This window comes from Rattus norvegicus, chromosome 7 (assembly GCF_036323735.1).
Source record: "Rattus norvegicus strain BN/NHsdMcwi chromosome 7, GRCr8, whole genome shotgun sequence".
In the NCBI taxonomy this organism is placed as follows: Eukaryota; Metazoa; Chordata; class Mammalia; order Rodentia; family Muridae; genus Rattus; species Rattus norvegicus.
The window spans coordinates 128,338,922-128,365,094 of NC_086025.1; the positions used below are offsets into that span (position 1 = coordinate 128,338,922).

The 26,173-nt window shown below is 43.4% G+C and overlaps 1 protein-coding gene across 2 annotated transcripts in view; it reads right to left on the minus strand.

Annotated features, from left to right (window-relative positions):
• The window catches only part of Nell2 (neural EGFL like 2), a 319,795-nt gene that overhangs the window by 116,589 nt on the left and 177,033 nt on the right, over window positions 1-26,173 (minus strand). For both annotated transcript variants that reach the window (NM_031070.3, XM_008765798.2), the window contains exon 14: window positions 14,544-14,669. In NM_031070.3, coding sequence (NP_112332.2) covers window positions 14,544-14,669 — 126 coding nt within the window. The remainder of the gene's footprint in view (window positions 1-14,543; window positions 14,670-26,173) is intronic.

A 26,173-nucleotide genomic window follows, 5' to 3' on the forward strand; every position in this document is an offset into this window, starting at 1 on the left:
GTAGCAGGTGTAGCAGGTGTAGCAGGTGTAGCAGGTGTGCAGCTTGGTGTTCACGTGGGTCCCAAACACCTGGAGCAGGGCCTCTCCCAAAAGCTGTAGCCTGTATATGGGATAAGTTTGTTCTCCTAGCAGGGATGCCTCGCATGGCCTCAGTGGGACAGGATGCACCTAGTCCCACAGAGAGTTGTTTGTTAGTGTGGGGGATACCTAGGAGGATCCCCATCTGTTCATAGGAGAAAGGGAGGGGGTAGGGAAGGAGGAAGGATTATGAGATGGGGTGACCAGGAGTCTGGTAGTGAGTAGGATGTAAAGTGAACACATTAACATCATGATGATGATGATGATGATGATGATGATGATGATGATGATGATAAATCAGAAAAGGCATTAATTAAAAAAATCCTTTGTTTGATATCACTTTGTCAGTATCTACCCAGGTTTCCACCAGATTATTCATGTCCTCTCCTGGTCTCTCACAGCGCCCTTTTATAATTCCCTGTTGGAGATTGGTTCTGATGCTTTGATTCAATCAGAAATTTGCATATCCAAAGGCTAAAGGATGGCCCTGGCTGGGTGGAGAGAGAAGGGAGGATGTAGAAGCTTCAGAAGATAAAGCCAACGAGCCACATGAGATTTTGGGTAAGTGGACACTGGCCACTTCCACTACTGGGCCTAGGGAAGCAGGCAGGGGATTAGAAGTTCCCAGTCACTGAGTTAGCTGAGGCCTTTCAAAAGTAAACTAATGCATGTGACTTTCATTCTTCAATCCAAAGAGATGCTGGGCAGGGGTCGATAAACTGGCCGCTACGCTTCCCTACGATGCTGGCTTAAAGTGTATTTATTAGATAGGACAGTGACCCTACACTACCCATTATCAGAGTTCCACCATATTTGTATGGGTGGAAAGAAATGGAAAGAAACATACAGGGTGAGGTTTTCATTGCTACTCAGTTCTCGATAGACGTGTTATGCCCAGCTCTCCTCCTAGTCAGCGTGGGGCTGCTTACTCACACCTAGTGCAGTGGGAGGGGCATTCTTCCACATGGTCACCATACATAGTAGTCATCTTTCAATACAGCTGGACTAGGCGGCATTTATATTTTTGTGAAGCCCCTCTCCCTGTAGTGCAGTGATTTGCTTCTAATAGCAACGGACACTGGGAGAGGCAACAGACTGTCAGCTCTGCATTCAGGCTACAAAGACAGCGACCTCCTCCTGTTAGCAGACTCATTCCTGCAATGGCTTTGATGGATGGAGTTGCATATTATATTAGAGGGTCCATGCCATGCTGGAAGGAACTAAGGACAATCTGCCATCAGCCACCAGTGAGGAACTGTATCAGCCAACATCAAAATAGGTAACCTTGGAGTGAACACTTGCCTGCCCAGCTCTTGCCAACACCCTGACTGCAGCCTGAGGGACCTGGAAACTGGCCGCTCGGTTATGCAGTACCCAAGTCCTCAGTACACCAACCCCGGGAAATGCTGTGCTTGGTGCTTAAGGTTCTATGTGTGATGGTCTCTTTTATAGAGCAGTGGACAACTAGCCCGGTGGTATTACCTTTAATAAAATAACATTAGGAAACCTCTTAAAGAGGGGCAGAAGCAAGAACTGAGAGAAGCGACAGGGAGCCAGCAAAAGCCACTCCTTCCAGACCATGAGGGCACTCTCACTGCAGCAGAGACAGAAAAAATAAAGTCAAGGCTTTTCTATGACTCATCTCTGGATGCACAGTCTGTAACGTACCACAGCTGTGACACCAGTGATCTCTGGATCCACAGTCGATGACGTACCACAGCTGTGACACCAGTGATCTCTGGACACACAGTCTGTAATGTACCACAGCTGTGACACCAGTGATCTCTGGATCCATGATCTGTAACGTACCACAGCTGTGACACCAGTGATCTTTGGATCCACAGTCGATCATGTACCACAGCTGTGACACCAGTGATCTCTGGACACAGTCTGTAACGTACCACAGCTGTGACACCAGTGATCTCTGGACACACAGTCTGTAACGTACCACAGCTGTGACACCAGTGATCTCTGGATCCATGATCTGTAACGTACCACAGCTGTGACACCAGTGATCTCTGGATCCATGATCTGTAACGTACCACAGCTGTGACACCAGTGAGGGGCCCTGGGCTGGGGAGAGACGGGACAGCAGGACTGGGCCATGCCATCCTCCTCAGGATCAGACCAGCAGCTGAACTGGAAGATGAACTCTGCAGCAGTGGAGTGATTAGAAATGCGAGGGAGCAAAAGGGCCGAGTCCTCTGCCAGCAATCGGGAAGGGAGGGAAGGTGTCTGCGGCCTCCGCAGGCATCTGTTACTAGGATGCCGCTGCTGTCACACTGCTGGCCCCGGTGCCCTTTGTATTCCCCTATGTGGTTTCCAAGTCTGCGCCTTTCACATGGAAAAGAAAGCCTTGACACATAAATCAAACCATGCCTCTGTGTGGAACAGGAGCGAGTTAGGGTTTAGTGAGTAACCAGGTCTAAGTGGGTGAGTCTCCCTACTCCCTACACAGAGGCCACTCTTGCCATCTGTGTGCTCAGGGCACAGGTAGGCTGGCTCTCAGAGAGGCGGGCTAGCTTGGCTGCATAACTCTGGAACTCTGAAGAGCAAACTGTGTGTGCATGTGCTTGTGCACATGTGTGATGTGTTGTGTATACATTGATGTGTATATGTGTATGTGTATATGTTGTGTATATGTGCTGTATATGTGTGAGAAGTAGGTTGTATAAATGTGTGAGAGAGTGAGATACATTGAGTATTCTTGTGTGATTGTGCACATGTGTGTGACATGTATATGTATACCTATGTTGTGCTGTGTATATGTGTGAGTGTTTTATATGTATACATATATATATGTATATATGCATGTAATGTGTTGTGTACATGTGTGGTGTGGTGCATACATAAGGGTATTCAGGTATGTAAAAACCAGAGGAAGACACACAATATCTTCTATCACTTGATGCCTTTTGCCTGGAGAAAGTTTCTTTCGTTGAACCAGAAGCCTGGTTTGTCTCTGAGACTGTTCGGCCAATGGGCTCCGGAGTCCACGTGTGTCTGAAGCTGGATTACAGGTAATCACATCCAAGCCAAGCTTTACTGTGGGCATTAAGGATTCAGACGTAGGTCCTCACGTTTGCACAGTAATCGCTCTTACCCGCTGAGCCATATCTCTAGCCTCAGGTGATGGTTTAGAGAGGTAGCTTGTCATCATTAATTCTTTTAATCCTGGGGCACAGAAGTTTAATTTGCTTTTGTAACCTTTGTGTTTATATTTTTAACTTACGCGGTCATAACCACAAAGTATAATAACACACAGCGAGCTACAGGAGGCCGTGAGACATCCCTTTGCTTCCGGGGATATATTTGGGCAATTTCAAACCTAAATTCGCCTGAGTTTCAGGTCTTATGTAAAGGATGAAATATAGTGTAATTTCATTATAGTTTGCAATGTCACGGAAACAAGATATGAAATAATTAGTCACAAAAAGCATTTCAATAGCCGCGGCAGGCAGCTCAGGGCCATTTGATAGGATTGTCTGAGAATAGGTTTGTTGAGATTCCGTAGAAAAGAAACCCATGTGAAAGAAACCGGGCTCATCGAAGCTGTCCTCTGAATGCCTAACCCAGTCCCCTGACTTTCTGGTGGTCTGTTTCTCTACTGTGGGCACGTGTGTATCCAAGCAGGTCCCAGATGCCTCCCTCATCTATCCCTGGCTGACAGGACAATGGGAAGGTGCCTAGCTGAGGAAGCACAATGGAGTCTTCTAAAGAACTTCACTCCCAGAGCTGATGCTCTTCTTTTACACCAGAGTTTCATTGCCTTTTTTTTTTTTAAATTTAAGTCCCCATTCACAGGTACTAACTAAGCACAACTGAAGGAATAATGACAGTTGTGGCCAACTTTCCAAAGAAGCTGTCTACTTCATGAAATTAATGACCCAATTTAAATACAACCACCGAACAACACTGAGACAGAAGGGTCTCAGAGAAATAAAACATTTCTTCAAGAAGATGGCTGGTCTAACACTAACAGCACCAATGATCAGGCAGCTAATGCTTGTTAAAGGTTTCTCCTGAGCCGGGCATTTTATAGCTAGTATAGCTTTATTTAGGACAGTTTATGAAAGCTGACACACCTATTTCTACTTCCTGTAATTGTTCTCACAAAGGACTTCTTGTGGACTGTCCTCTATGTCACTGCCCCAGAATTCTCAATCCCTTTACAATTTGTACACTAGTAGTCACCTTGATACCGACACACACGATGAATTATGTATCTTGCTTAGTTCCTGCAGTTTCATTGACTCTATCAAAGGCTACTTGAAGTAGCTAATGATAAAATTATTTTCCATTCATATGAAAGATTATGAGCATTGACTTAAATTATTTTTGGAAAAAGGCAGAAAAAGCAATGTTGCTGGCACTTTTCAAAATTGTGTGTGTGTGTGTGTGTGTGTGTGTGTGTGTGTGCGCGTGCATGCGTGCCTGTCTGTCTGTCTTTGAGGGAGAGTTTCTCTGTGTAACCCTGGCTATCCTGGAACTCACTCTGTAGACCAGGCTGGCCTTGGACACAGAGATTCTCCTGCCTCTGCCTCCCAAGTGCTGGGATTAAAGGCACGTGCCATGGCTGACTGGCTCAAAACAGTACTTTAAGTGTCTTATACAAATTACTTTCTCTAGCAGTCGATAGAGAAGTTTAGAAAACAGGCATGGCTCAGTACCGGCTTATGTCTTTGTCTCTGTCTCCCAGCAGTAAGTCTGTCTGTACTGACAAGAACATTCAAGATGCTAGAAAGACCACAGTGACAAAGCAAAGTGAAGACAACTGCATCACAATGAAATCCACTACTCTGTCTAGAGTGAACAAGTTAAACAGTCGGAGGGACAGCCCTGAGTGCCAGCGTCAAAGACTCGCACCAACCAGTGTGGATATTAGCAGAGACTGAGTGACCCCAACACTTCATGTGGTAAAAGTGCTGTAGAAAGTTAAATACTTCCTTGGAAAAAGTGGAGAAGAAGATACTTTAACAGCACAATGCAGTCAAATGTCTGCTGAGATAGATACTGGCATGGAAGAAGGGCCAGCAGCACAGCCCCAGGACAGCAGTAGCACCCACAATCAGTAGAAGCACCGTGAGTGTGAGTAAACATCTGCACGGGTGGATCCCCATGCTGAGGCCCGGAATCCCAGAAGACGACAACCATTCACGGATGTTGGGCTAAGATTAGGCTTCCCCTCTCCTCCTCCTTCTCTAAGATTAGGCTTCCCCTCTCCTCCTCCTTCTCCTTCTCCCTCTTATTCTTTACAAACATTCAAGTAAAACACTCATGCATATGAAATGCTAAGTAGTCTAAATAAAACTTTTCTTCCATGTTTTAATGATACCTGTGATTCCTTTTGGTAGTTTTAATTTTTTATTGTCACAGTCATTGAATACTTTATTTCTCATGTATGCAAATCGTTGTCCCAATGCATCGATTAGATAATGTCTCTTGCCACTAATCTGTTATGTCTGTGTCTTGCCCACATGCACGAACAGATATTTAAATACTTAATGTGATTTAAATCCAACTATTTTTCTTTATTGTTACTATTAGTGTTTTTAAAAATGCTTGTCTAGGGGCTGGAGAGGTGGCTCAGTGGTTAAAAGCACTGGCTGCTTTAACAGAGGACTGAGGCTCTTTGCAGCACCCATGGCTGAGAGCTGTCAGAAAGTATAGTTCTAGGGGACCAACACCTCATATCTAACCTCTGCAGGCATCAAGCACACACCCGATCCACAGACATACACATACAACCAAAAATCAACAAGGCATTTAGTTGCAGAGAGAAGAGCAAAGAAACTAGTTTAAGGTGGGACTTGGTGAGAAGGGCTCCTTTCTGTCACCAAAGGGAAAGAGAAGAGTTGGGAGGAAATAATGGGGTTAGGAGGCATCACTGCACAGAGCCTGGAGAGGACATAGACATGAGTGGGGAAAGTTTTTAAATAAGTGATCGGGAATTCTGACTGTCTTAGGGTTTCTATTCCTGCACAAACACCATGACCAAGAAGCAAGCTGGGGAGGAAAGGGTTTATTCAGCTTACACTTCCACATTGCTGTTCATCACCAAAGGAAGTCAGGACTGGAACTCACACAGGTCAGGAAGCAGGAGCTGATGCAGAGGCCATGGAGGGGTGTTACTTACTGGTTTGCTTCCCCTGGCTTGCTCAGCTTGCTCTCTTATAGAACCCAAGACCATCAGCCCAGGGACGGCACCCCCCACAATGGGATGGGTCCTCCCACCTTGACCACTAGTTGAGAAAATGCCTTACAGCTGGATCTCATGAAGGAGTTCCCACAACTGAGACTCCTTTTCTGCAATAACTCTAGCTTGTGTCAAGTTGACACACAAAACTGGCCAGTACAATTGACCCCTTATCAACTCGACACACAAACACATCACTATTAAGCCTCAACCTTTACTTTCTTATTCATTCCCAAGATCTAAATAACTTTAAGAGTGCCAAGGTCTTTACAAATTCTTACATATTAAAACTTAAATCCCTTTAAAATATCAAATCTCTCTTAAAGTTCAAAGTCTTTTTACAATTCAAAGACTCTTAACTGGGGGCTCCATTAAAATACTTCCTTGAAGAGGGAAAATATCAGGGCACAGTCACAATTAAAAGCAAAATCAAACTCTAACTGTCCAATGTCTGGGATCCACCCACAATCTTTTGGGCTCTTCCAAGGGCTTGGGTCACTTCTCCAGCTCTACCCTTTGTAACACGTACTTTGTCCTGTCCTCTAGGCTCTGGATGCCTGTGCTCCCCTGCTGCTGTTCATGGAGGTCACCTCATGGTACTGGCATCTCCAAAACACTGTCGTCTTCCACAGCAACTGTGTTTCTCACAGGCTCCCTTCATGGTGCCAAGCCTCAACTCCTTTGCATGACCCTTTCAGTCCTGGGCCATCAATTGCAACTGAGGCTGCACCTTCACCAGTGGCCTTCCATGGCCTTGCACAGTGCCCAGCCTCAGCTGTTCTTCATGCCTTCAAAACCAGTACCACCTGGGTGACTCTTACACACTACCAAGTCCAGCTGCAGCACGAGGTGCAACCTTGACTATGTTTGGAACACAGCCTCTTTGTGCTCTCAGAAAACACTTCCCAGAAGATTTCACCTCAGTGATGCTGGTCTCTTCTTAATCAGCACTAATTTCTTAGCTCCAGCTGACCAGCATCAATTGTCCCAGCAATGCAAAGATTTTGCTTTAGTGGTTCTGGTATCTTGTTAATCACAGCTGAGTCTTCAGCCCCAGCTAACCAAAACCACAGAATCTTCACAATCAAAACAGCAATAGCCCTGATAAGAGTCTTTAATCTTCCCTCTGAATTTCACAAGCCAGACCTCCATCTTCTGCACTGTTCTCAACATTATCTTCCAAGTTCCTACAGATCATCCCACAGAGCTCTTAACACCCAATGCTCTTCTAGCTCAAAGTTCCAAAGTCCTTCCACAGTCCTCTCCAAAACATGGTCAGGTTGTCACAGGAATACCCCACTATGTTGGTATCAATTTGTCTTTGTCAGGGTTCCTATTCCTGCACAAACACCATGACCAAGAAGCAGGTTGGGGAGGAAACAGTTTATTCAGCTTACATTTCCACATTGCTGTTCATCACCAAAGGAAGTCAGGACTGGAATTCACACAGGGCAAGAAGCAGGAGCTGATGCAGAGGCCATGGAGGGACGTTACTTACTGGCTTGCTTCCCCTGCCTTGCTCAGCTAACTTTCTTATAGAACCCAGGACCACCAGCCCAGGGATGGCACCACCCACAAGAGGCCCTTTTGACCTCCCACCCTTCATCACTAGTTGAGAAAATGCCTTACAGCTGGATCTCATGGAGGCATTTCCTCAAGGGAGGCTCCTTTCTCTGTGATAACTCCAGTTTGTGTCAAGTTGACACACAAAACCAGCCAGTACACTGACATAGGATTTCTCAGTTTGGGCATTATCCTAACCTTAGTGCTACATAAAGCTGCCTTCCAGAGACTATACACCATTGACAATTAATGAGGGGAAGCATGAAGTCAAGAGTCCCAGGGAAATAAATCATTTTCTCAAAAGGACAGCTGGCATGGGATGGATTCCATGTTGGGCTGCACACTGGGTGGCCTTTCAGTCTCCACTCCATTTTAGTCCCTGCATATCCTTTAGCCATGAAGAATTCTGGGTTAAAAACTTTGAAGATGGGTGGGTGGCCCCTGACTCAACTGGAGGTGGCCTCTTCAGGTCCCATCTCCCCACTGTGGGACATTTTTCTGAGGTCATCCCCATTCGGTCCTGGGACCTCTCATATCCCAGGTCTCTGGTCTAGAGGTTCCTCCACCCCATCCCCTACCCTTCACTGCTGCATACTTCGATTCATTCCCCAGAGACTAAGCCACCAACCAAAGAGCATATGCGGGCTGGTCTGTGGCCCAGAGCACATAGGTAGTAGAGGACTTCCTTGTCAGGCTTCAGTGGGAAAGGTTGTGCTTAATCCTGTGGAAACTTGATGCCCCAGAGAAGAAGGATGCTGGAGAGCTTAAGGAGGGGTTAGCTGGTCAGGTGGGGAGCATCCTCTCAGAGGCAGGAAGAAGCAGAGTGGGTGAAGACCTCTGGGAGATGGACAACTTTTGTAATGTAAATAAATAAATTAATTTAATAATAATTTTAAAAAGATCGGTGGGTTGTAAAAGGCACAGTAGCACCCTAGAGCCCTATTTCAAGGTACCCACACCACCCTATCTGCCCCCTGTAGTTGTGATAGCCAAGTTGTTAGGTAACTTCTGTGGGCAGACATCCTTCCTTGTAGGACAATCAGTGTCCTACAGGAACAACTCACTTCCTAAGCGGGGCCAGACTCTGCTAAGCCTTTCATCAGCCCATCCTTCCCATCCTCCTGTTCCCACTCCAAGGAACTGCATGGTGTTATAAAGGCAGTAATCACAAAATAAACCCTTTCTTATAGTAACAATCAATCACAGCTATGGGAAGACTCTGAGGAGCAGGTGTCTCCTCCCAGGTGTCTGTCTTCTGATAACACGAAGTTCTTGAGTCTATCTTCATTGTTCAGAGGTTTTACTTTCGATCTATTTATTACATACATCCTGTGGCAGGAAGAAGTCCCCAGTAGGATTCCCGATTTACCTAATTTGGTTTATGCCCATGTAAGTGAACGAAGAAAGCTATTTGTCCAGAACAGTAACCAAGAAAAAAATCAACGCATAGAAATTATTCTGATTATAAAGACACTAAAGAATGAACTTCTAGTATTTTGAGTCATTTCATGCAAAGCCTGTTTCTTTTCTGCTCCTCTTCGTCTCCTGCCCTGTTTCTCCTTTCTTTTCCTTTCTCTCTTTCCCTTCCCTTTCCCTCCTCCTCCTGCATTTCCCCTGTCTCTCCCCTCTCTCCTCACCCCTTCTCCTTGAATACTTTATAACCAGTTTCTCTTCTATAACAGATGTGGAAGGGAGATAAGTTATGAATCATTAATTAGGAATATGATAGAATCTTCTCGGAAATAAATTATGTTAATGAGCTTATAAAAGTTTGATCTGTTTCAGCATTTATGAAAATGGTTCACTGAGTCATCAGAGTGGCTGTATGACCACATCGGAGGCCAAGAGAGCAGTTCTACCAACTACTGATTTAGGATAATGACCATGTGTGTGGTGAGCTTAGAGATTTCTCTTGAAGTTGAAGTTAATGAACCAAAAAGAGCCTATAAGAAAGTTTAATTATTGAATGGTACAAATTGCATAGTGCATGTCTACATAAAATAGGAACCTTTCCCTTTATTTATTTTCAAGCAACTAACGTCTAGACAAATGGTGGTTCTAATCAAAGCTAAGGATGCACAGACTTGTCTCCAGTTTCCTGTCACCTCTCACCATGCAACAGCATGCGGGAAGGCAGCAAGTGGGAAAACGCTTCTGCTTCTTCATTTAATAAAGTCAGGAGCTTAGAATAGATTGTATTCAAGAACTGTCTCCTTCAAACTTAACAGCCTAGAGAAAACCTAATTCGGGGTCCTTGAATTTTTCAGATGCACACTCCACCAAACCATGGGAGGTAGTTACTTCTAGCAAGTGCGAAAGGCTACCACACTAGTAGTGTAAGGCTCTCAGAGTACAGAGAGCTTCCTGTATTGATTAGATGTGGATGGTAAAGTTATATGTATTGCTCTTGAAGTCTTCTTTAAATGAATGTGATGGATTTTCCGTTGAGACAGACAGCTCTAAGAGTCTTCTGGGTATAATTAAAAGTGCCAATTGTGGTATGCAGAGGACTCTTCAACAGAAAGAAAGGGTTACACAGACATAAAAGATAGTCACAATGCAGTCATCAAAAAAAAAAGTGAAGAAGAAAAAGCTTTGGGATTCAGCCAAAAATGGGGGATGGGGAGGTAGAGAAGGCCCCACAATACCACAGACACTCTCTTGTTACCTCAATTGCAGTAAATTCACAGTCAATGAACTGCAAATCCTGTCAGAGTAGCTGCGTCCTCTTTAGATCTTACAGAGGAATATGCAGGATGGATTAGGCATAAGGCAAACCCTCAGAGGAGGTTCATCTCTGAGCCTGCTGCATATAAGCTCCCAGGTGAAGGTGTGTTTGTAAGGGACTGGCTGCACAACATTTTGAAGGTACTCCAGGGGTTCTAGATAAAAACTAAAAGCTACTTATATTCTCCCAGAAACCTGGCTTTTGGGTACAACTATATGGTCTTACACTGGTTGATCCACATAGAGTAGATAGGAATAAGGACCAGAGAAGTTTCTCCTTCATAAAGAAAGCAGAGGAAATTGGTTACTTGGAATGGCTGGTGCTTCATTAGGGGAATCCCCTCCTGTCCTTGGCCAGACTGTTAAAGTCTCGGGTCTTCTCTAATTAGCACAAAAGCTTCAGCCCGAGCAGCTTTTCTGAGAAAGATCTCAGCTTTCCTCTGCATCCTGCTGAAGAGACACTTTGTCCACCTCATGAGATACTCTGGAATCATGAGGGGAGATGCTCCCTCACCAGTCAGAAACAAACAGTGGTTGGTGAGGCTTCATTTGGAAATTGCATGCAGTGAGAGACAGAAAGACAGGGCAGGAAATCCTCCACAATGGAGGGAAAGCTGACCACTGGATTCACTGTGGCTAGACATGTAGTCAACGCACAGTGCAGAAGACAAATAAACCCCAGGAAACACACTCCTGCGGAAACAGGCGCACGGGCCTCTTACTCGAGACCTGTGACATCTACGATTATAGAAAAGCGGAGAACCACTAGGAGGCTGCCAAGCTGAGCATCTGGGGGCCTGCCATCAGCCGCCTCAGAAACCACTACAACTCTTATTTTTAAGACGCACAGCTTCAGCTTAACAGGAAACATATCTGTTATTATTGTCATTAATATAGTAGGCTGTGGGTTCTAGTCTCCATTATTTATAGGAACTTAAGTTGTTTTATTTTTACATTCAAGATTATCTCTATTGCCCTCTTCCAAGACACTCTGCCACCCGCTTAAAAGTTTGATCAAGGAAAAAGGGAATTGTTCCCATGATTTATAAATGTTTACGCTGAAGTGACAGAAGGGTAGGAATTTGTAAACCCCTTGGTACTTTTATCAAATGCCTTTCTATCTGCAAGATGTATTTGGTTATGCCCCACGGGAAGAGATGTGCTTCCTCACCACCACCACGGTTTATGTCAACAATCTCATTTAAAGGACAAGCGTCTCTTTGCTCTGGCAGGTAGAATGTCATTAGTGCACACTAGGATCACTGTAGTAACAACTCTGGGGGACAATTACAGAAACACACCTTAGCCAGAACTTCTACCGATGTCTTTCCTAATATAAATGCATATCTTTAGGACCAGGGAGTATGGTGGGCTTCTCTTCCCCAGAATGTCTATAGAGTGTGTGTAACATCATTTTATCTGATGAAGAAATATAAAATTGAGGGAAAGAACAGAAAACGACAAGAAAAGTAAGTGCTATCCAACTTTACGATTTTAGATTTATTTTTTTTTTATGTATGATACAATTAAAAGGTAGAATCCAAAGGAAGATCTTTTTTCCTGCTCACTTTTCTTCCTGTCCTGTGGTGGTAATGCTAATCTTGCCCTGTTTGGATTTTTTTTTTAATGTACGTATAGAAAACCATGGACCAACATCTGGTATTACAAACACTTGGAACATCCCTGAGCAGAACTTGTCATGGTACTGAAGGGGACAGCATGTTAGAAAACACACAGAAGGGACACTTTAGCTCTGGCTCAACTGCACATCACCAGGAAGCTCCTTACTATTCTCGCCTCTCAGAGACTGAAGAAGCCTTTTCTGCAAAAACAGCACAACGTTTATGTAAGTGTCCTTCCATTACATAAAGGATCATTAGGGGCTGTGTCCTGGAGAAGAAGCCTTAGTAATTCACGCACCATTAGTGAAGGAGAAACATCTAAGCATAAACTTGGCATAATCTTGACTACTCTTCAGCTTTTCTCTCTCCTCCTAAGTAGAGGAATAAAAGTCCTCCTGACCAAGGTGCCGTGGACTGTGTCACCAGAACACTAGTCATGACTATGTTAATTAGAGCTGCCATGGTAACCACAAGAGACCTTCAAGATTAGGTCTACTGAGGCTCCTGTATCAGAGAGCATAGGGAGGGTCATTCGACTCTCACCTCAGCTTCCGCCACCTCCTTCCATTTACCCCGTGTCCCTCTCAGGAAATGTCAGAGTGTACAGACTATGGAAAGGCAAATGAAGAGAGAGCCCATCTCCACAGCCATAGGAAGACATCATCCATGCTGGGTGAGAATTTTTGGTGACACAGCTGTGGGGAGACCGCCCATACTCATGTACGTACCCTTGCCTATGCTGCTGTGAGCCCGGCAAACTAAATTAGATGTGGGCGGAGCTGATGCTTTGTTCTGTTGTTTATGTTCCCCCAGATGAGCAGGGGTGTGTGTGTGTGTGCGTGTGTGTGTGTGTGTGTGTGTGTGTGTGTGTGTGTGTGTGTGTGTTCCAGTAGAAGCTCAATGCAACACAGGGATGTGACAGAACCAAGAATGAATGTGGGAGGGAGAGTGGTTTTGCTACCACTATGGGGAATGAGAGCTAGAGAGGAAGCTAAGCTGTCTGAGGCTATCGTGTCCGAGGCTGCCTCCTGTGTGTAGTGTAGAATGGTGTATTTAGTAGTCGCTGTGTCCCTGATGTAAGACATGGAGCTGGGGTTGAGCTGTCAGGCTAGTGCGAAAAATCCGTGGGAGAAAGAAATCCTCGTGGGGCCATCTTCCTCCATGTCTTATGAGGTAATGTGGTCCTTTCACGAGTGTACTTTGCCGAAGGCACATGGGGGCATCCTGAGAACCATGATGAGGGAAAGCACGCTGCTGTCTGGACGGAGTAAGTGTGGAACAGGACTGGAAAGGGTCACAGAGGTTGTTGACTGGACCCTACTTAGGATGTTAAGATACGCAATGAGGCTGGGTTGTGTGTCCAGAAAGACTTTCCCAAATAAGAAACTGCAATCAGAAGAAATAATACATGAAAATGCTGGCCTCTAAGTCACACATAGAGACGGCGGACTGTGCAAGGCTGAAATGATGAGGTTTGGTGACTCCTGCTGCCAGCTGTTTTTTGTTTGTTTGTTTGTTTGTTTTTATAGGATGGATGGCAGTAGGTCTTCAGAGATGCTGCCAGCCCTCTGTAAAACAGCCATTGCCAATGCTCCCTTCAAGTGCCAAATACAACCTAACAAAAATCGCCAACACTAAACACAAAAAGCTGTATTTTAAGTTGTTGATCAGGCTTCTCCAAGAGACTCTCATAATACCTGGGTTATTGCTGTTGCCCTGGGTAGAACCAGGGGTGAATAGTAAGTCCCTATTTTTTGAGAACACCATTCATTCTATACGCAGTGCCCAGTAGCCACTGAGCTGGAACTGGCCTACGAGTCTCTGAGCAGGACCTTACACAGTATCAGAAGACGAAATGCGAGCTTCCAAGGAAGGGACACAAGCAACAATCCGAGCCGCCTATGACGCCTGTGACCCACTACAACAACTGCAATGAGGTTCTCCAGAACACCGTAAGGACGTCAAAGATAACCCACAAAATGGGTGAGGAAACCTCCCAACGCCTTGCTGTTAAGGGTAAAGTAAAAACTAAAGAGCAAGGACAGATCCCTGTGTGGAGGAAAAAACAGTACAAGACCCAGTGGTATGACAGCAACTCTGGTCTGCAGTTAATGCCCTAGGAGACTGAGGAAACATTTGTTTGTGTCTCTCCACCTAATACCAAGTTCACGTAATACCAAGTACTCTATCCTTCAGAGAAGATTCACAATTAAATGCTAGATCAAGATGCAATAGTTTCCATTTTAATTTTTGTTACGAAGAAACATTTATGAAATACTTCTTAGAAATTTAAAAAAAAAGAAAACTTTGAAAACCGAACGAGGCAGGAGGTACTCAATGACACAGGCACTGCTTACCCGTACACGAGTAATCGTCGATTCTGATGTACCCTGTTTGGCAGATACACAGGAAAGAGCCCGGTGTGTTCACACACATGGTGTTCTCACGGCAGTAATGGCGCCCCTCTGCACACTCGTCAATGTCTACAAAGGAAGAAGGGAGCAGAGGTCAATGGTGGCCAATATTTGAGAATTCCCCTGTGGTTTTGCTTGGCAAAAAGAAGAATGGTTATTAATTGAACTGCATATTAGAGCATTCAAAATATCCCCTTTAATAAGAGCATTTGATGTTCACAGGACAGAAAGCATGTGTGCTTTTATGAACAGTTCCTTGCCACAGTTTCGAATAGGTCTGCCAGTTTTGACTTGTACATTATGAATAGCTTTTAAAATCTTCAGGGCTTTCATCTACTCCTGTTTGATAAAATGAATCAGAAATTACAGATCAGGTTGCCTTAGTATCCTGAAATCTTGAGTCACCGAGTCAATGAACTGTCTTTGATTCATTGGCTATTCTGTACACCTTGGTGGGGATTTGCAAGAGATAAAGGGTTCACACTGTACACAGAACTTGAAGGATTTCACTTGAAAGTAAGAATCCAAGAGCATCAGTTAATCAGAAATGCAAATCAGGTAGTAAGTAACCTACTAGGTATCTGAGTGCAGATAGGATTACAATGTAAAGAACAGATACAGATGAGAAATTGTGAAATAGTAAAATATGATATTGAAGCTAATATATGTTAAATTTCACCTCAAGTCATAAAAGCTTATGGATATTAAGATATAATGCACAATGATTTTAATTGTGAAGAATGTGAATTTTGCCCCTTTATATGGATTCTAAAGTACTTACTGATAAAGTACTTGTTTTTGAGAGCCTGTATTCTGAGCAGAGGAGATGGCGCAGTTAGGAAAGTATCTGATGTATAAACATGAGGAATCCAGTTCAAATCCCAGCATGTGTAAAAGCCAGAGTGCTGGCGGATAGCTGTAATCTCTAAGGCTAGGAACGTGGAATCAGTCAGGCACAGAAAGACCAATTTCATACCGTATGGAATGTAGAAAGGTTAATCTCACGAAGTCGAAGAGTACAATGGAGTTATAGCCACAGAGACCGGGAGGAGTAGGAAAATGATGATGAGGAGGCTAATGTTACAGTTAGGTAGGAAAAGGATTGCTTCACCTTAGAGAGACTACGCACAACAATAATGAACGTTTCAGAACATATCAAAAATTTACCCTAAGAAAATATGTTTGAAAATATACATATTCAACCTGATTTCAATATTATATAATGTATTCACGTATTAGAATATTGCTTGATATCCCACTAACATACATAATTCTTTTGCATTAAGGTATCAGGTAGTATTTAAAAGTAAGAAATGTAAGCACTATATGAGCTTCTCTGCCCAGCCAGATCTCGAACATCTTTCACCAGGGTTTAGATGGATGAGTCCATATGATTCTCCCCTTCCATCAAGTCCTGCGCCCAGTGTCTTGGTTTAGTTTGCCCACTCCTGCCTGCACCAACCCAAAACTCTAGGCTTCTTCCAAGACCACCATTCTTTCCCACAACTCACAGGCCCTTTCCTAGCACACTGAACCTCTCTACTCAGCCAACCCTGCACATCTGGGGTCTCACTGGATGAGTCGGTCTAGTCCTTTTCCACATAAATACTCCCCAAACACCACATATATATATATTTTTCACAAACTCCAGGATTAGACCAATATGCATGTCATCCCAGCTTGTATCCACCTGATTTATATCCAATCTGTAGGCATCATCTGGCCCACTCATCCTGTATCCTGACCCAACTTGTTCTGCACATAACAGGCACAGAACTAACAAAAGTAGCCAATGTGCCTAGATTTCATCGCAAAGGTACAAAAAGAAGGAGGAGGAGGAGGAAGAGGAGGAGGAGGAAGGGGGAAAGAAGAAGAAGAAGAAGAAGAAGAAGAAGAAGAAGAAGAAGAAGAAGAAGAAGAAGAAGAAGAAGAAGAAAAAGAAGAAAAAGAAGCAGAAAAGGAAAAAGAAAAGAAAACCTATCAGTAACTCTACAAAAAGACCTTTAGAAATATGTTCAGCAATTAGAATGACTCAGATGAACCCAGGATAGAGACTTTAAAGAAGCAATTAAAACCTCTATCAAATAATGCAAGAACTTTAAAGAAACAAAGAAACAACTTAGGAAACTTAGAAGAATGGATGAGCGAGTGGCACACAAGACAACACAAATGTAAGGCTCAAGGACACAAGGACGACAATCCAGAAGGGGAAAGTGGAATTCAATAAAGACAGGGGCATTGAGGAGTACTCAAGCTGAAATAAAAATTAAATTAAAAAAACAATAACCCAACAAGAAAACTCAAGGGAACACCTTACAAGTTGAAAGAAGCAAGCACAAGCAGAAGAAAGAACATGAGGGCTTGAAGATAAAGTAAAGGATATACTCAAAATACACAAAGAATATAAAGTTTTTATTAAAAATACAGGGAAGGAACATACAGGAAATGTGGGATGCCATGAAAAGATGAAACTTTAAAATCATATGATTAGGTGGAGGAGAATATCGGGCCAACACCATAGATCATATAGTGAACAAGATCATAGTCAAAAACTTCTTAAACTATGAAATAACATGTCCATGTAGATATAGGATGTACACATCAAAGAGCTAAGCCAAGAATAGAAACTGCCTATGTCACATTCATTGTTAAAACACTAAGCATTTTAAAATGTGTTAAAAACTGCAAGGGAAAAACACAAGTCACATAAAAAGAAAAGCCCATCAGAATAACAGCTGATTTTTTTCTCTTGCAACTTTGGAAACCAGAAAACCCAGGAACAATGAATGCTAACTCCCCAAAATCCATGACAGCCACATGAGATTAGTATACCCAAACTATCTGCCACAGATAGTTAAAGGAGAACCTTTCCAGGATTTTATCCAACAGATAAAATCTAAAGAAAATACAGGAAGCAATATTTGAGGCTATGAAGAAGAGTGAGCATGGCCAGGAGACTGGAGAAATAATAGCAAAGCTACAGTCGCTAAAACACAAAGTACTACTAAGCACAAACAACAGCCAAAGTCAAATACAACGGCTGTGAGCACATAACTTTCAATAATAACTTTAAATATGAACAGCTTCAATTCTTCAATCAAAAGGCACAGACTGGCTGAATGGGTCAAGAAGCAAAATCCATTCTATCTGTTGTCTACAGGAAATGCTCCTCATCATTAAAGAGAGTGATCCTTAGTGGGAAAGGATGGACAAACCTATTCCAACCAAACAGGACTAACAAACAAGGAGGTGTTACTACCCTAGTATATTACAAAATAAACAACTAAAACTTACCAGAACATCCAAAGAAGGAGATTATATCCTAACCAAATGAAAAGATCAGGAAGGTGTATCTATCCTAAATATATATGTGCAAAATTCTGGTGCACCCAATTTCATTAAAAGTATACTATGGGACTCAAAGTCACAGATTAACATGAACCAATTATTAGTGGTTGACTTCAATATCTCACTTTCTCCAATAGACAGCTTGTAAGTCATCTGCACAAACACACACACACACACACACACACACACACACACACAAATAATGTCGCACATCCATAGGCTATGCAGATATTGCCAGAGTGTTCTATCCAAACACTAAAGAATATGCATTCTCTTCACCAGCAAATTCTCAAAACAGATTACATCGCAGGATACAAAACAAATCTTAACAGATTCAGAAAGATTAAACTAAGTCTGCGAATCTCATATGACCTCAATGCAACTGAAAATCAACAGCAGACAAACTTCTAGTTTGTCTACAGACTCATGGAGATTAAATAGCTCATTACTGAATGATTACTTGGTCAGAGAAGAAATCAAAAATGAAATAAAATCCTGGAACTAAATCAAAATTAAAGCAGAACTACATTCTCAGTATCCATCTTTACATCCATAAATAATTCTCACCCCTCATCAAGGAATCTGTTCTGTGCAACAGAATGACAATGACAGAAAACCACGACCAATCACAATGCAGGGAATACAGTCTTGTGATACCCAGTCCAGCGGACACATCTACCGTACAAATCCTGCCCCTAAGGCTCAGGGATTTTGAAGAAGAGGGGACTGAAAGACTTCAATAGCCAAAGGAACAGGATGTTTGCTGTGAAGTTTTATCGCTTAGAAATGCTCACAGATGCTACACCCATTAACTCCCATCAACATGAGAAGATCTGAACACAATGCTACCAATGAACATGCTAACCTGGAAGGAAAAAGCCTCATGAGGCCTCAACCCTAGACAAAGAAATACAAGCAAATAGAGATGCTTAGAGCAGGGGAAAATAATCTTTCCTGGGGAAGATCCCCCAAGAAGTTTATTTATTTATAATCTCCCAATTAATTATTCGATAAAAGTGGCCATCTCTGAGATTATATGCATTCAAGTACTATTATACAGACTGGGCACACAAAACCACCAAAATGAAAAGTGTACAGATATAACTAAAGTCCTCAAGCACCAGCTTGTGGATGAACTCCATGGTGGATATTAAGAAGTCCTCCTATGTGCACAAGGGTCAGATTTAATTTGCAGAATGAAAGACTTAACCAAGGAGACTATAACTCTGTGAAAACACATGGCTCACCGGAGGGAGGAGTTACTCTGCACAGGCCATGGCCTCTCCTCAAACAAATGCAGCTCTTGGAGAGATGGGGCAGCAACTTCAGTGGCCAGAGCAAAACTGTACAGACCATGGCTAGAATAGGGTCCGATATCGCTCTCCACAGAGACAGCATCCAAAGAACATGCTACCAAGCTTGACAAACCAGTGTGAAGTGTCCTGAGAACACTTAAAGCATTATGAACTTTGATTATGCCAAAACCCTGTGGGACAAAGTGAGGAAATCAGGCTGTGAATTGAGATTAATTTTGTTAATGTGATCCTGGAACACTGCACGTGGTAGAAAATGTCAGTTATAAGCATAAGCAGGCGTAATCTGTGCAAGGGTAAGGTGACCTAAATACAGCCATTTTACCGCGCTTCCTCCTGGGATCTCCAGCCCACAGAGATGTGAGATCCTGACCTGCCCCATTTCCCTTTGTGGACTCTTCTGTTTTAAGCTACCATACAGTTAGATCAAACTCAAGCAAATGTGGACGTGGAATCACAAAGCAAGACCAAGAAGCGTTTTGAATCAGGCCATTTAGGAACTTCAGTCTGGATGTCATGGAGATGTTGCATCTGTGATCAAAAGCTGGCAGAGGGTAAGCTTGGGCAGAGTCCCCAGTGAGAAGGTGACAAGTCACCAGCCTCCCTACAGCACTGTGAACAGAACGCGCTTTGCACATTCCTCCTTGCACCATGACTTCAGAGGGAGCCCCGCAAGGCTGTGTTTATGCTCTAACACTGCAAGTTGTAGGGCAGTGGTTTCCATGGATGTGGACAGGATCTTAGTCTGTCAGAAAACGAGTGCAAGCTGGGTCCACAGAAAATTTTAGTTTTAAGAACCAAGTCAGATGAGTCAAATCCTCAAATTCAATTTTATTGTGTATAGGTTTATCAAATGTCTTCTTGTGTGAACTTTTATTGGACTTTTGGTCATGTTTTGGATATCTTGAGTGTACAACTATGATCACGGCTTCCATCAGACAGGAAGAAGTATACTGAGAATGGGCTGTCGAATGGAAATATTCAAACAGTGGCCCGGTATACTGAAGTCTAAAAAAAAAAAAAAGAGTGCATGCATTGCTTCACAATGCAGTCCTCAATGCCTCTTCCAAAACACCAAGAAAGACACTGGGAAGGCAGCCTAGCAATTGAGAGGCTCACCTAGTGAGCATGAGGTACCAGTTCCCAGAGCCCCTGTAAAAATCAAGGAAACAAACAGGCCAGGTATGATGGGCAAACGCATGTAATCCCAGCACCCGTGAGGCAGAAAAAAGGGGATCCCTGGGGTTCACTGCCACCATCTTAGGGTGAACAGTTCAGTCCCTAACCAGTCTCAAATAAACAAGCAAGGAAGGACGATAGCTCCCGAGGAGGAACATCCCAGGTTAACTTCTGCTCCCTGCCCATATGTGCACACCCCTGAATATACACCTCCACAAGCATGTGTGCACACGTGCACACACTCACACACTGCCATCCATGGGCTTGCAAGCCAAGAGAGCAGAATCACGCCATTATCCCCTCATTCCACCTGGTGTCTCTTGAAGCTAGCACTTTGCTAGCGTAATTCTAGAGAGCGATGTCTCTGAATGTCAGTTCCTTGACAACAAAACTGTTCTCTGTTCAATAGTTTTCTGGTGCATCCTCCTGTAGGTCTGCTTCCTCACCGCTGTGCATATCAGCAAATTCAAGCTCTCTGGTAGTCGTTTACCTTTAATATTCATTTCTTATTCATTGAGCATAAAATGGACATGCAGTGTGCTCCAGATCCTGCACTGAGTGACAAACACAAGTTTACCTGAAGAAATTCAAAGTAAATGCCCGTGTGGTGAGTCTGCTTAGTACACAGCAGAAACCTGGGCAGCCTTCACTAAACAGGGAGCGGTGGACTCCATTCATGGAAACACGGTGTTCCTTCTGAGCTCTGAGCGCCTCTTAATGTATCTAGGAGTGTGTACTTGGCAATATAATGACTTTATATTCTATAAAATTGTGAGAAAACCAGAACTTATTTATGTGAAAAATGGGACCAGGTCCTATACACATAATACCATTTCGAAAGTCAGTCCTGTGAGCGGAGACAGTCAAAGAAAACTTAATGGTGGGGCCAGACGAGGTGGGTTTTGAGAAGACACTGGGTTCAAGTGAAGGGTCCCTGCGCTGTTGGGAGGGCTGCCAGGGAAGTGCTGTGTGTCTGCCTGAGGCTGAGCTATACTGTAGCATGCAAACCCGAGGCCGGTAGCAGGAAAGACAACTTACACATTTTATGCATTTTTTCTTAACAAATTAATGCAAGTCTTAGTTTCAGATGGTTGCAAAATTTATGGTACCTCCCCCAGCCCTGCTTCTCTGGCCTTAATAGCATCTGTAGGGTTTTGCTGTATGACGATGCATCCGGTGTCCGTTTTCAGTGGAATTTAGATCTGAGGACACAGAACTCAGCCAGGACATTGGCTGGCTCCAGCTGTTTGTTGGTTGGATGAGTCAATAAATCTTTTCAAGGCTTTTCCCCTTAGAGGTCAAAGGGGAAGTGTCCTCATTTGCCCTGGTCTGACCTGAAGCTCAACTTGGCGGTGGTTCCACATTGTTCCAAGGACAGGTCCAGACAGTCCCCTAGATGTGGCTTTCTGCAGAAGGGGCAGACATGCCCTTTTGTCCTTCTGACATGTGGGGTGACTCTCAGCTGAGTGGGGAGCTGGAATGGCATCCACTGCCAACAGGACTGGCAGCTCATCTCCAAGTCCTTACCTCCATCGTCACGAGCTCATGTTCAAGTCAGTGCCCATTGTTGGGGGTTTCAGTTCTGAGAGAGGGAGAGTGGCCCATATGGTTTCTGCTTCTCTGCAGTTTTGTAAGACAGGGAGAATATTCCATTAAACTGAAAAGCAGAACGAACCATTTTCTTGGGTTCTGGAACCTTAAGCTGATCTATTTTGGAAACAAAGAATTTAGAACTCATCCCTTTCCCTATCTGAAAGCTGATATATAGCCTGTGATTATTCAGAAACACAGAGTTTTAGATCTGAGATGAACTTGATAAATTATATAACTCAACTGGAATAATTATGCTCAGAGAGACAAGCAAGGGAAACTAAAGGCAAACTGGTTGGTAGGGCTCAGATCTCAAAGCTCCCGTGGGCCGTACTCAAGAACTGAACCTTATCACATGTGAAATAGTAACGCTTACGGGACTGGGTAATGGAATCATGTCTGTGGCTTTGGAATCTCCCAAGAGCACAAGTTTCAGGCAGTTTATAAGTAGGAGGCACAGAAAAAAGCATTTCTAGATTAAGATCCAGAATGTATGTTCAAGGCCTCTGGGCTTATTTCTGGAATAAACCTGGAGGCAGTTAGCACTGAGTTCCCCATCCCCACCTACCCTCCCCCTTCTCCTACCATTCTACCTTCTGTCTTGACTGCTGGGAACAGGAATGATGCTCTTTTTCTGAATTATGCTGCATTTCTAAAGTGACAGCATTTATCTCGACTTTATCTTGCAGAAGCATTGTGCAAGCATTTTAGGGAAGCATTGGGGGCTTCTTGCTCAGCCAATACAATGTTGAGCCCCTGCAGTTCAGTTCTGAGACTCGACATATTCAAGAAGAATACAGACCAGCCTAGGATATTGTTAAGGCTCTGCTCGACAGCTGTGGAATATCCACTGGGCAGAGCTGGCAGAGATCAAACATAGTACACACACCGGAAACAGACTCTGTTTTAAGAAACTTGAATCTGGGATGAGATTTGAGAGCAATATTTGGAGAGATAAGAGTGTTTTTAAAAAAATATTTGCGGGGCTGGGGATTTAGCTCAGTGGTAGAGCGCTTACCTAGGAAGCACAAAGCCCTGGGTTCGGTCCCCAGCTCAAAAAAAAAAAAAAATATTTGCAAGTCTAAGTAGGCTTCTCCGTAGAAAACAAGCGCAGAACGGAGGACCATTTATAAATAAGTTGCCTGGAAAGGAGCTACCAGCACCATACACTATGGCAACATCAAGGTAGTTCTTCTGTATTAGGAACCACACCCACCAAAGTGCACATAGGCGCTGCAAAACACTGCCCACCGACTGCCTTCATTCATTTCACCTCTATCCACTCATGATAAATTTTATAGTACATTCCACAAGAATAAGAACCCTAGCATTGTATTGGCTTTCTTGTTGTTTTTAATTTAACATACTATTCTTGGGATTGAGATGAGAAAGAGAGAGAAAGAGAGGGGGCTAAACTTTGAAGACAGCATAAGAAAGAATTATTAAATGATACTTGTGGAGAAGTTAGAAGGAAGAATATTGAAAAGCTGGGTCTCGCTGTCATGAATATTTTATTCACTGAGATTTCATTGATTCCCCGTGCATCCAGTACTAACTGGGACGCCATCATCAAGAACCCTGGGTAAGACTTAGTATCAGTATTTGAAGGATCTGATTGGGTTTTTCTGATTAAAAAAAAGACACATATAATAAATAAACCACATTGCTTCTTGGTAAAAAGAAAAAAATAACACAGTTCCCGAACCTAGTCTTGCAGGAAAGGAGAATATGGTGTCTCCACAGAAGACTAGTGGGGAAGTGCTAGTATACGGGACAAAGGCCAACAAAGGCCATGCTCACAAGAAGGGAACTGCACACAACACTAAAAGCTGGGGAAGCTGATGGGCCTTCACTGTGCTTCATGGAGCAAGTGGTAGCGGTGTGTAAGTCCTGTAAAATCCATGAACATCCAATGCTAAACTTTGGTTGTAGATAAACACATCCCATATATGTGCTAGGAAAATTAAAAGATCTGCTGTGTGGCACATAGAGGAAAATTTGACTGCCAGATACTCAGTTTTCCCACTTCTAAGGCACAGCACAAACACTGTTATCAATTTCTTGTGCAGCCTTCCAGGTGCTGTCAGTACTTATGTGTGTGTGTGTGTGTGTGTGTGTGTGTGTGAGAGAGAGAGAGAGAGAGAGAGAGAGAGAGAGAGAGAGATGGGACTAGCTTATCAAGATCTTTTAGTCATAGGGTATAGAGTAGATTAAAAAGTAGTAAAAGTAAAACTTGAAGTTAGGAAGAGGTCTGCTCAGTGGGTTCAGTGCCTCCTTTCACTGCCCATAAAGTGGAAGCAATTTGGCAGAATAAAAAAAAATACACTGGATGTTTGTGCTCTGGTACTGACTGACTCCCTGACTCCCTGTAAATTAGTCAGAGAAGCTCTCACACATGAAGCCCTCTTTCTTCAGTTTCTGAGGGGGACTAGACTATGAAGGAACTGGAGAAATTATGGCTTTAGTTTGCTCGATTTGAGGTCCAGGCAGGTGTTAAGTGAGACACGCGTGTGCACATCTCACTCACCCGGGAGAACATAACTAGAGCTCAAACTTTGCAAGTCACATACTATACTGAAGTAACTAAAGGTGTATCTTGGGAAGCATCACCCCTGGAGAAGGCATGAGTGAGGGAAGAAGCTCCTAGGAACTCTGAGAAACATGACCTCATAAAGAGAAAGCGAAGACTCATGAGGACCAGGCAGAGTCTGCCGCAAAAGCAGAAGACTGCAGGCATGAGCTGAGACCCAGTAGCAGCCAGCACCATCATGAAACACAGACTGTATCTACAAATGACTTTCTCCCAAGGTGGTAGTCACAACACAGAGTTTCCTTATCCTTAGAAAATGGTGACTAAAACTGTCTTAGCTAGGCTTTCGATTACTGTGACATACATGCCACCAAAAGTGACTTAAGGTAGAATGTGTTTATTTCAGCTTGTAGCTCATAGTTCATTATGAAGGGAAGGGAACCAGGAGGCAGGAATTGAAGCCGAGGCCATGGAGTAGAGCTGCTATGGCTTGTTCTGGGATCGCATCCAGCTACTATTTCACATACTTGCCACAATCACTTTCTCATGGGTGGTACTCCCCACAGTAGACTGGGCCCTCCCACGTCAGTGATTAATGAAGAGAACATGGTATTATGGAGGTATTTTCTCAACTGGGTTTCTGTCTTCCCAGATGATCCTCACTAGCTTATGCCCAGTTTATACAAACCTAAGCAGTGCAAGGACTATGACCTCGATCTACTAGCTCTGGATATGTGTATAAAAACTGAATTCAAAAGATAACTATATAACTAAGGAAGACTGTAAAGTCTTCCAATTCCTGTAAGGATGGTGGAGAAGGCATTCAAAAATATAGGTGAGTAGCATCAGTTTTGGGTCCATTCTGGACGTCACCATAAACAGAAGGCAATATTTATATGATACATAGAGGAAGGATGATAGGATTTGCATTCAAATATGGTATGTGATGTCTGGCCTTAATATCATTGAAGATCACTCTCATATGTTGGAAGCTGCCTAACATCCTTCAAGTATTCCTTTCCCAAGTGAACTATGGATTATAATACTCAGATCCATAAAAAGTATTGTAAAGACAAAATAAATAAACATTTGAGGGAAAGACAAATTCTGTCTACAGGCCAAGCAAGATATTGACTAACAGGTATCAGGTCTAACAATATGGAAATTGCTGGAGGCCCCAGTGAGACTAGTTTGTGGGGGCATGGGATTTAGAAAATCTAGATAAAGAAGAAAGAAGTTGAAATATCTGGTTTCTTTGGAGACTCATGTGATGTGTTTTCTGGAAACTACCTTATGAGAGGATTTTTTGCTAAAGAAGACATGTGGGGTGCTTTTTGTTGAGAATAGACATGTGGTGTTTTTCTGGAGCTACCTGGGGAAAGAACGCATGATATTTTGTTACAGTGGATGCTAGAGAGAACACGTGATGGTTAGAAAGGGTACAAATATAACCCAACAGAGTGGATGACACTGTGGTACTGGTTCTCCTCACCACTCTTGTTGATGATCATTTGCTGTGACTTTGTAGAGAGAAATGCACCAAAGAACTTCTGTTGGTGTTCCAAGGCTTCCTGCACCTTCAGCAGACTTGGGACAATTGGCAGAGCCTCTTG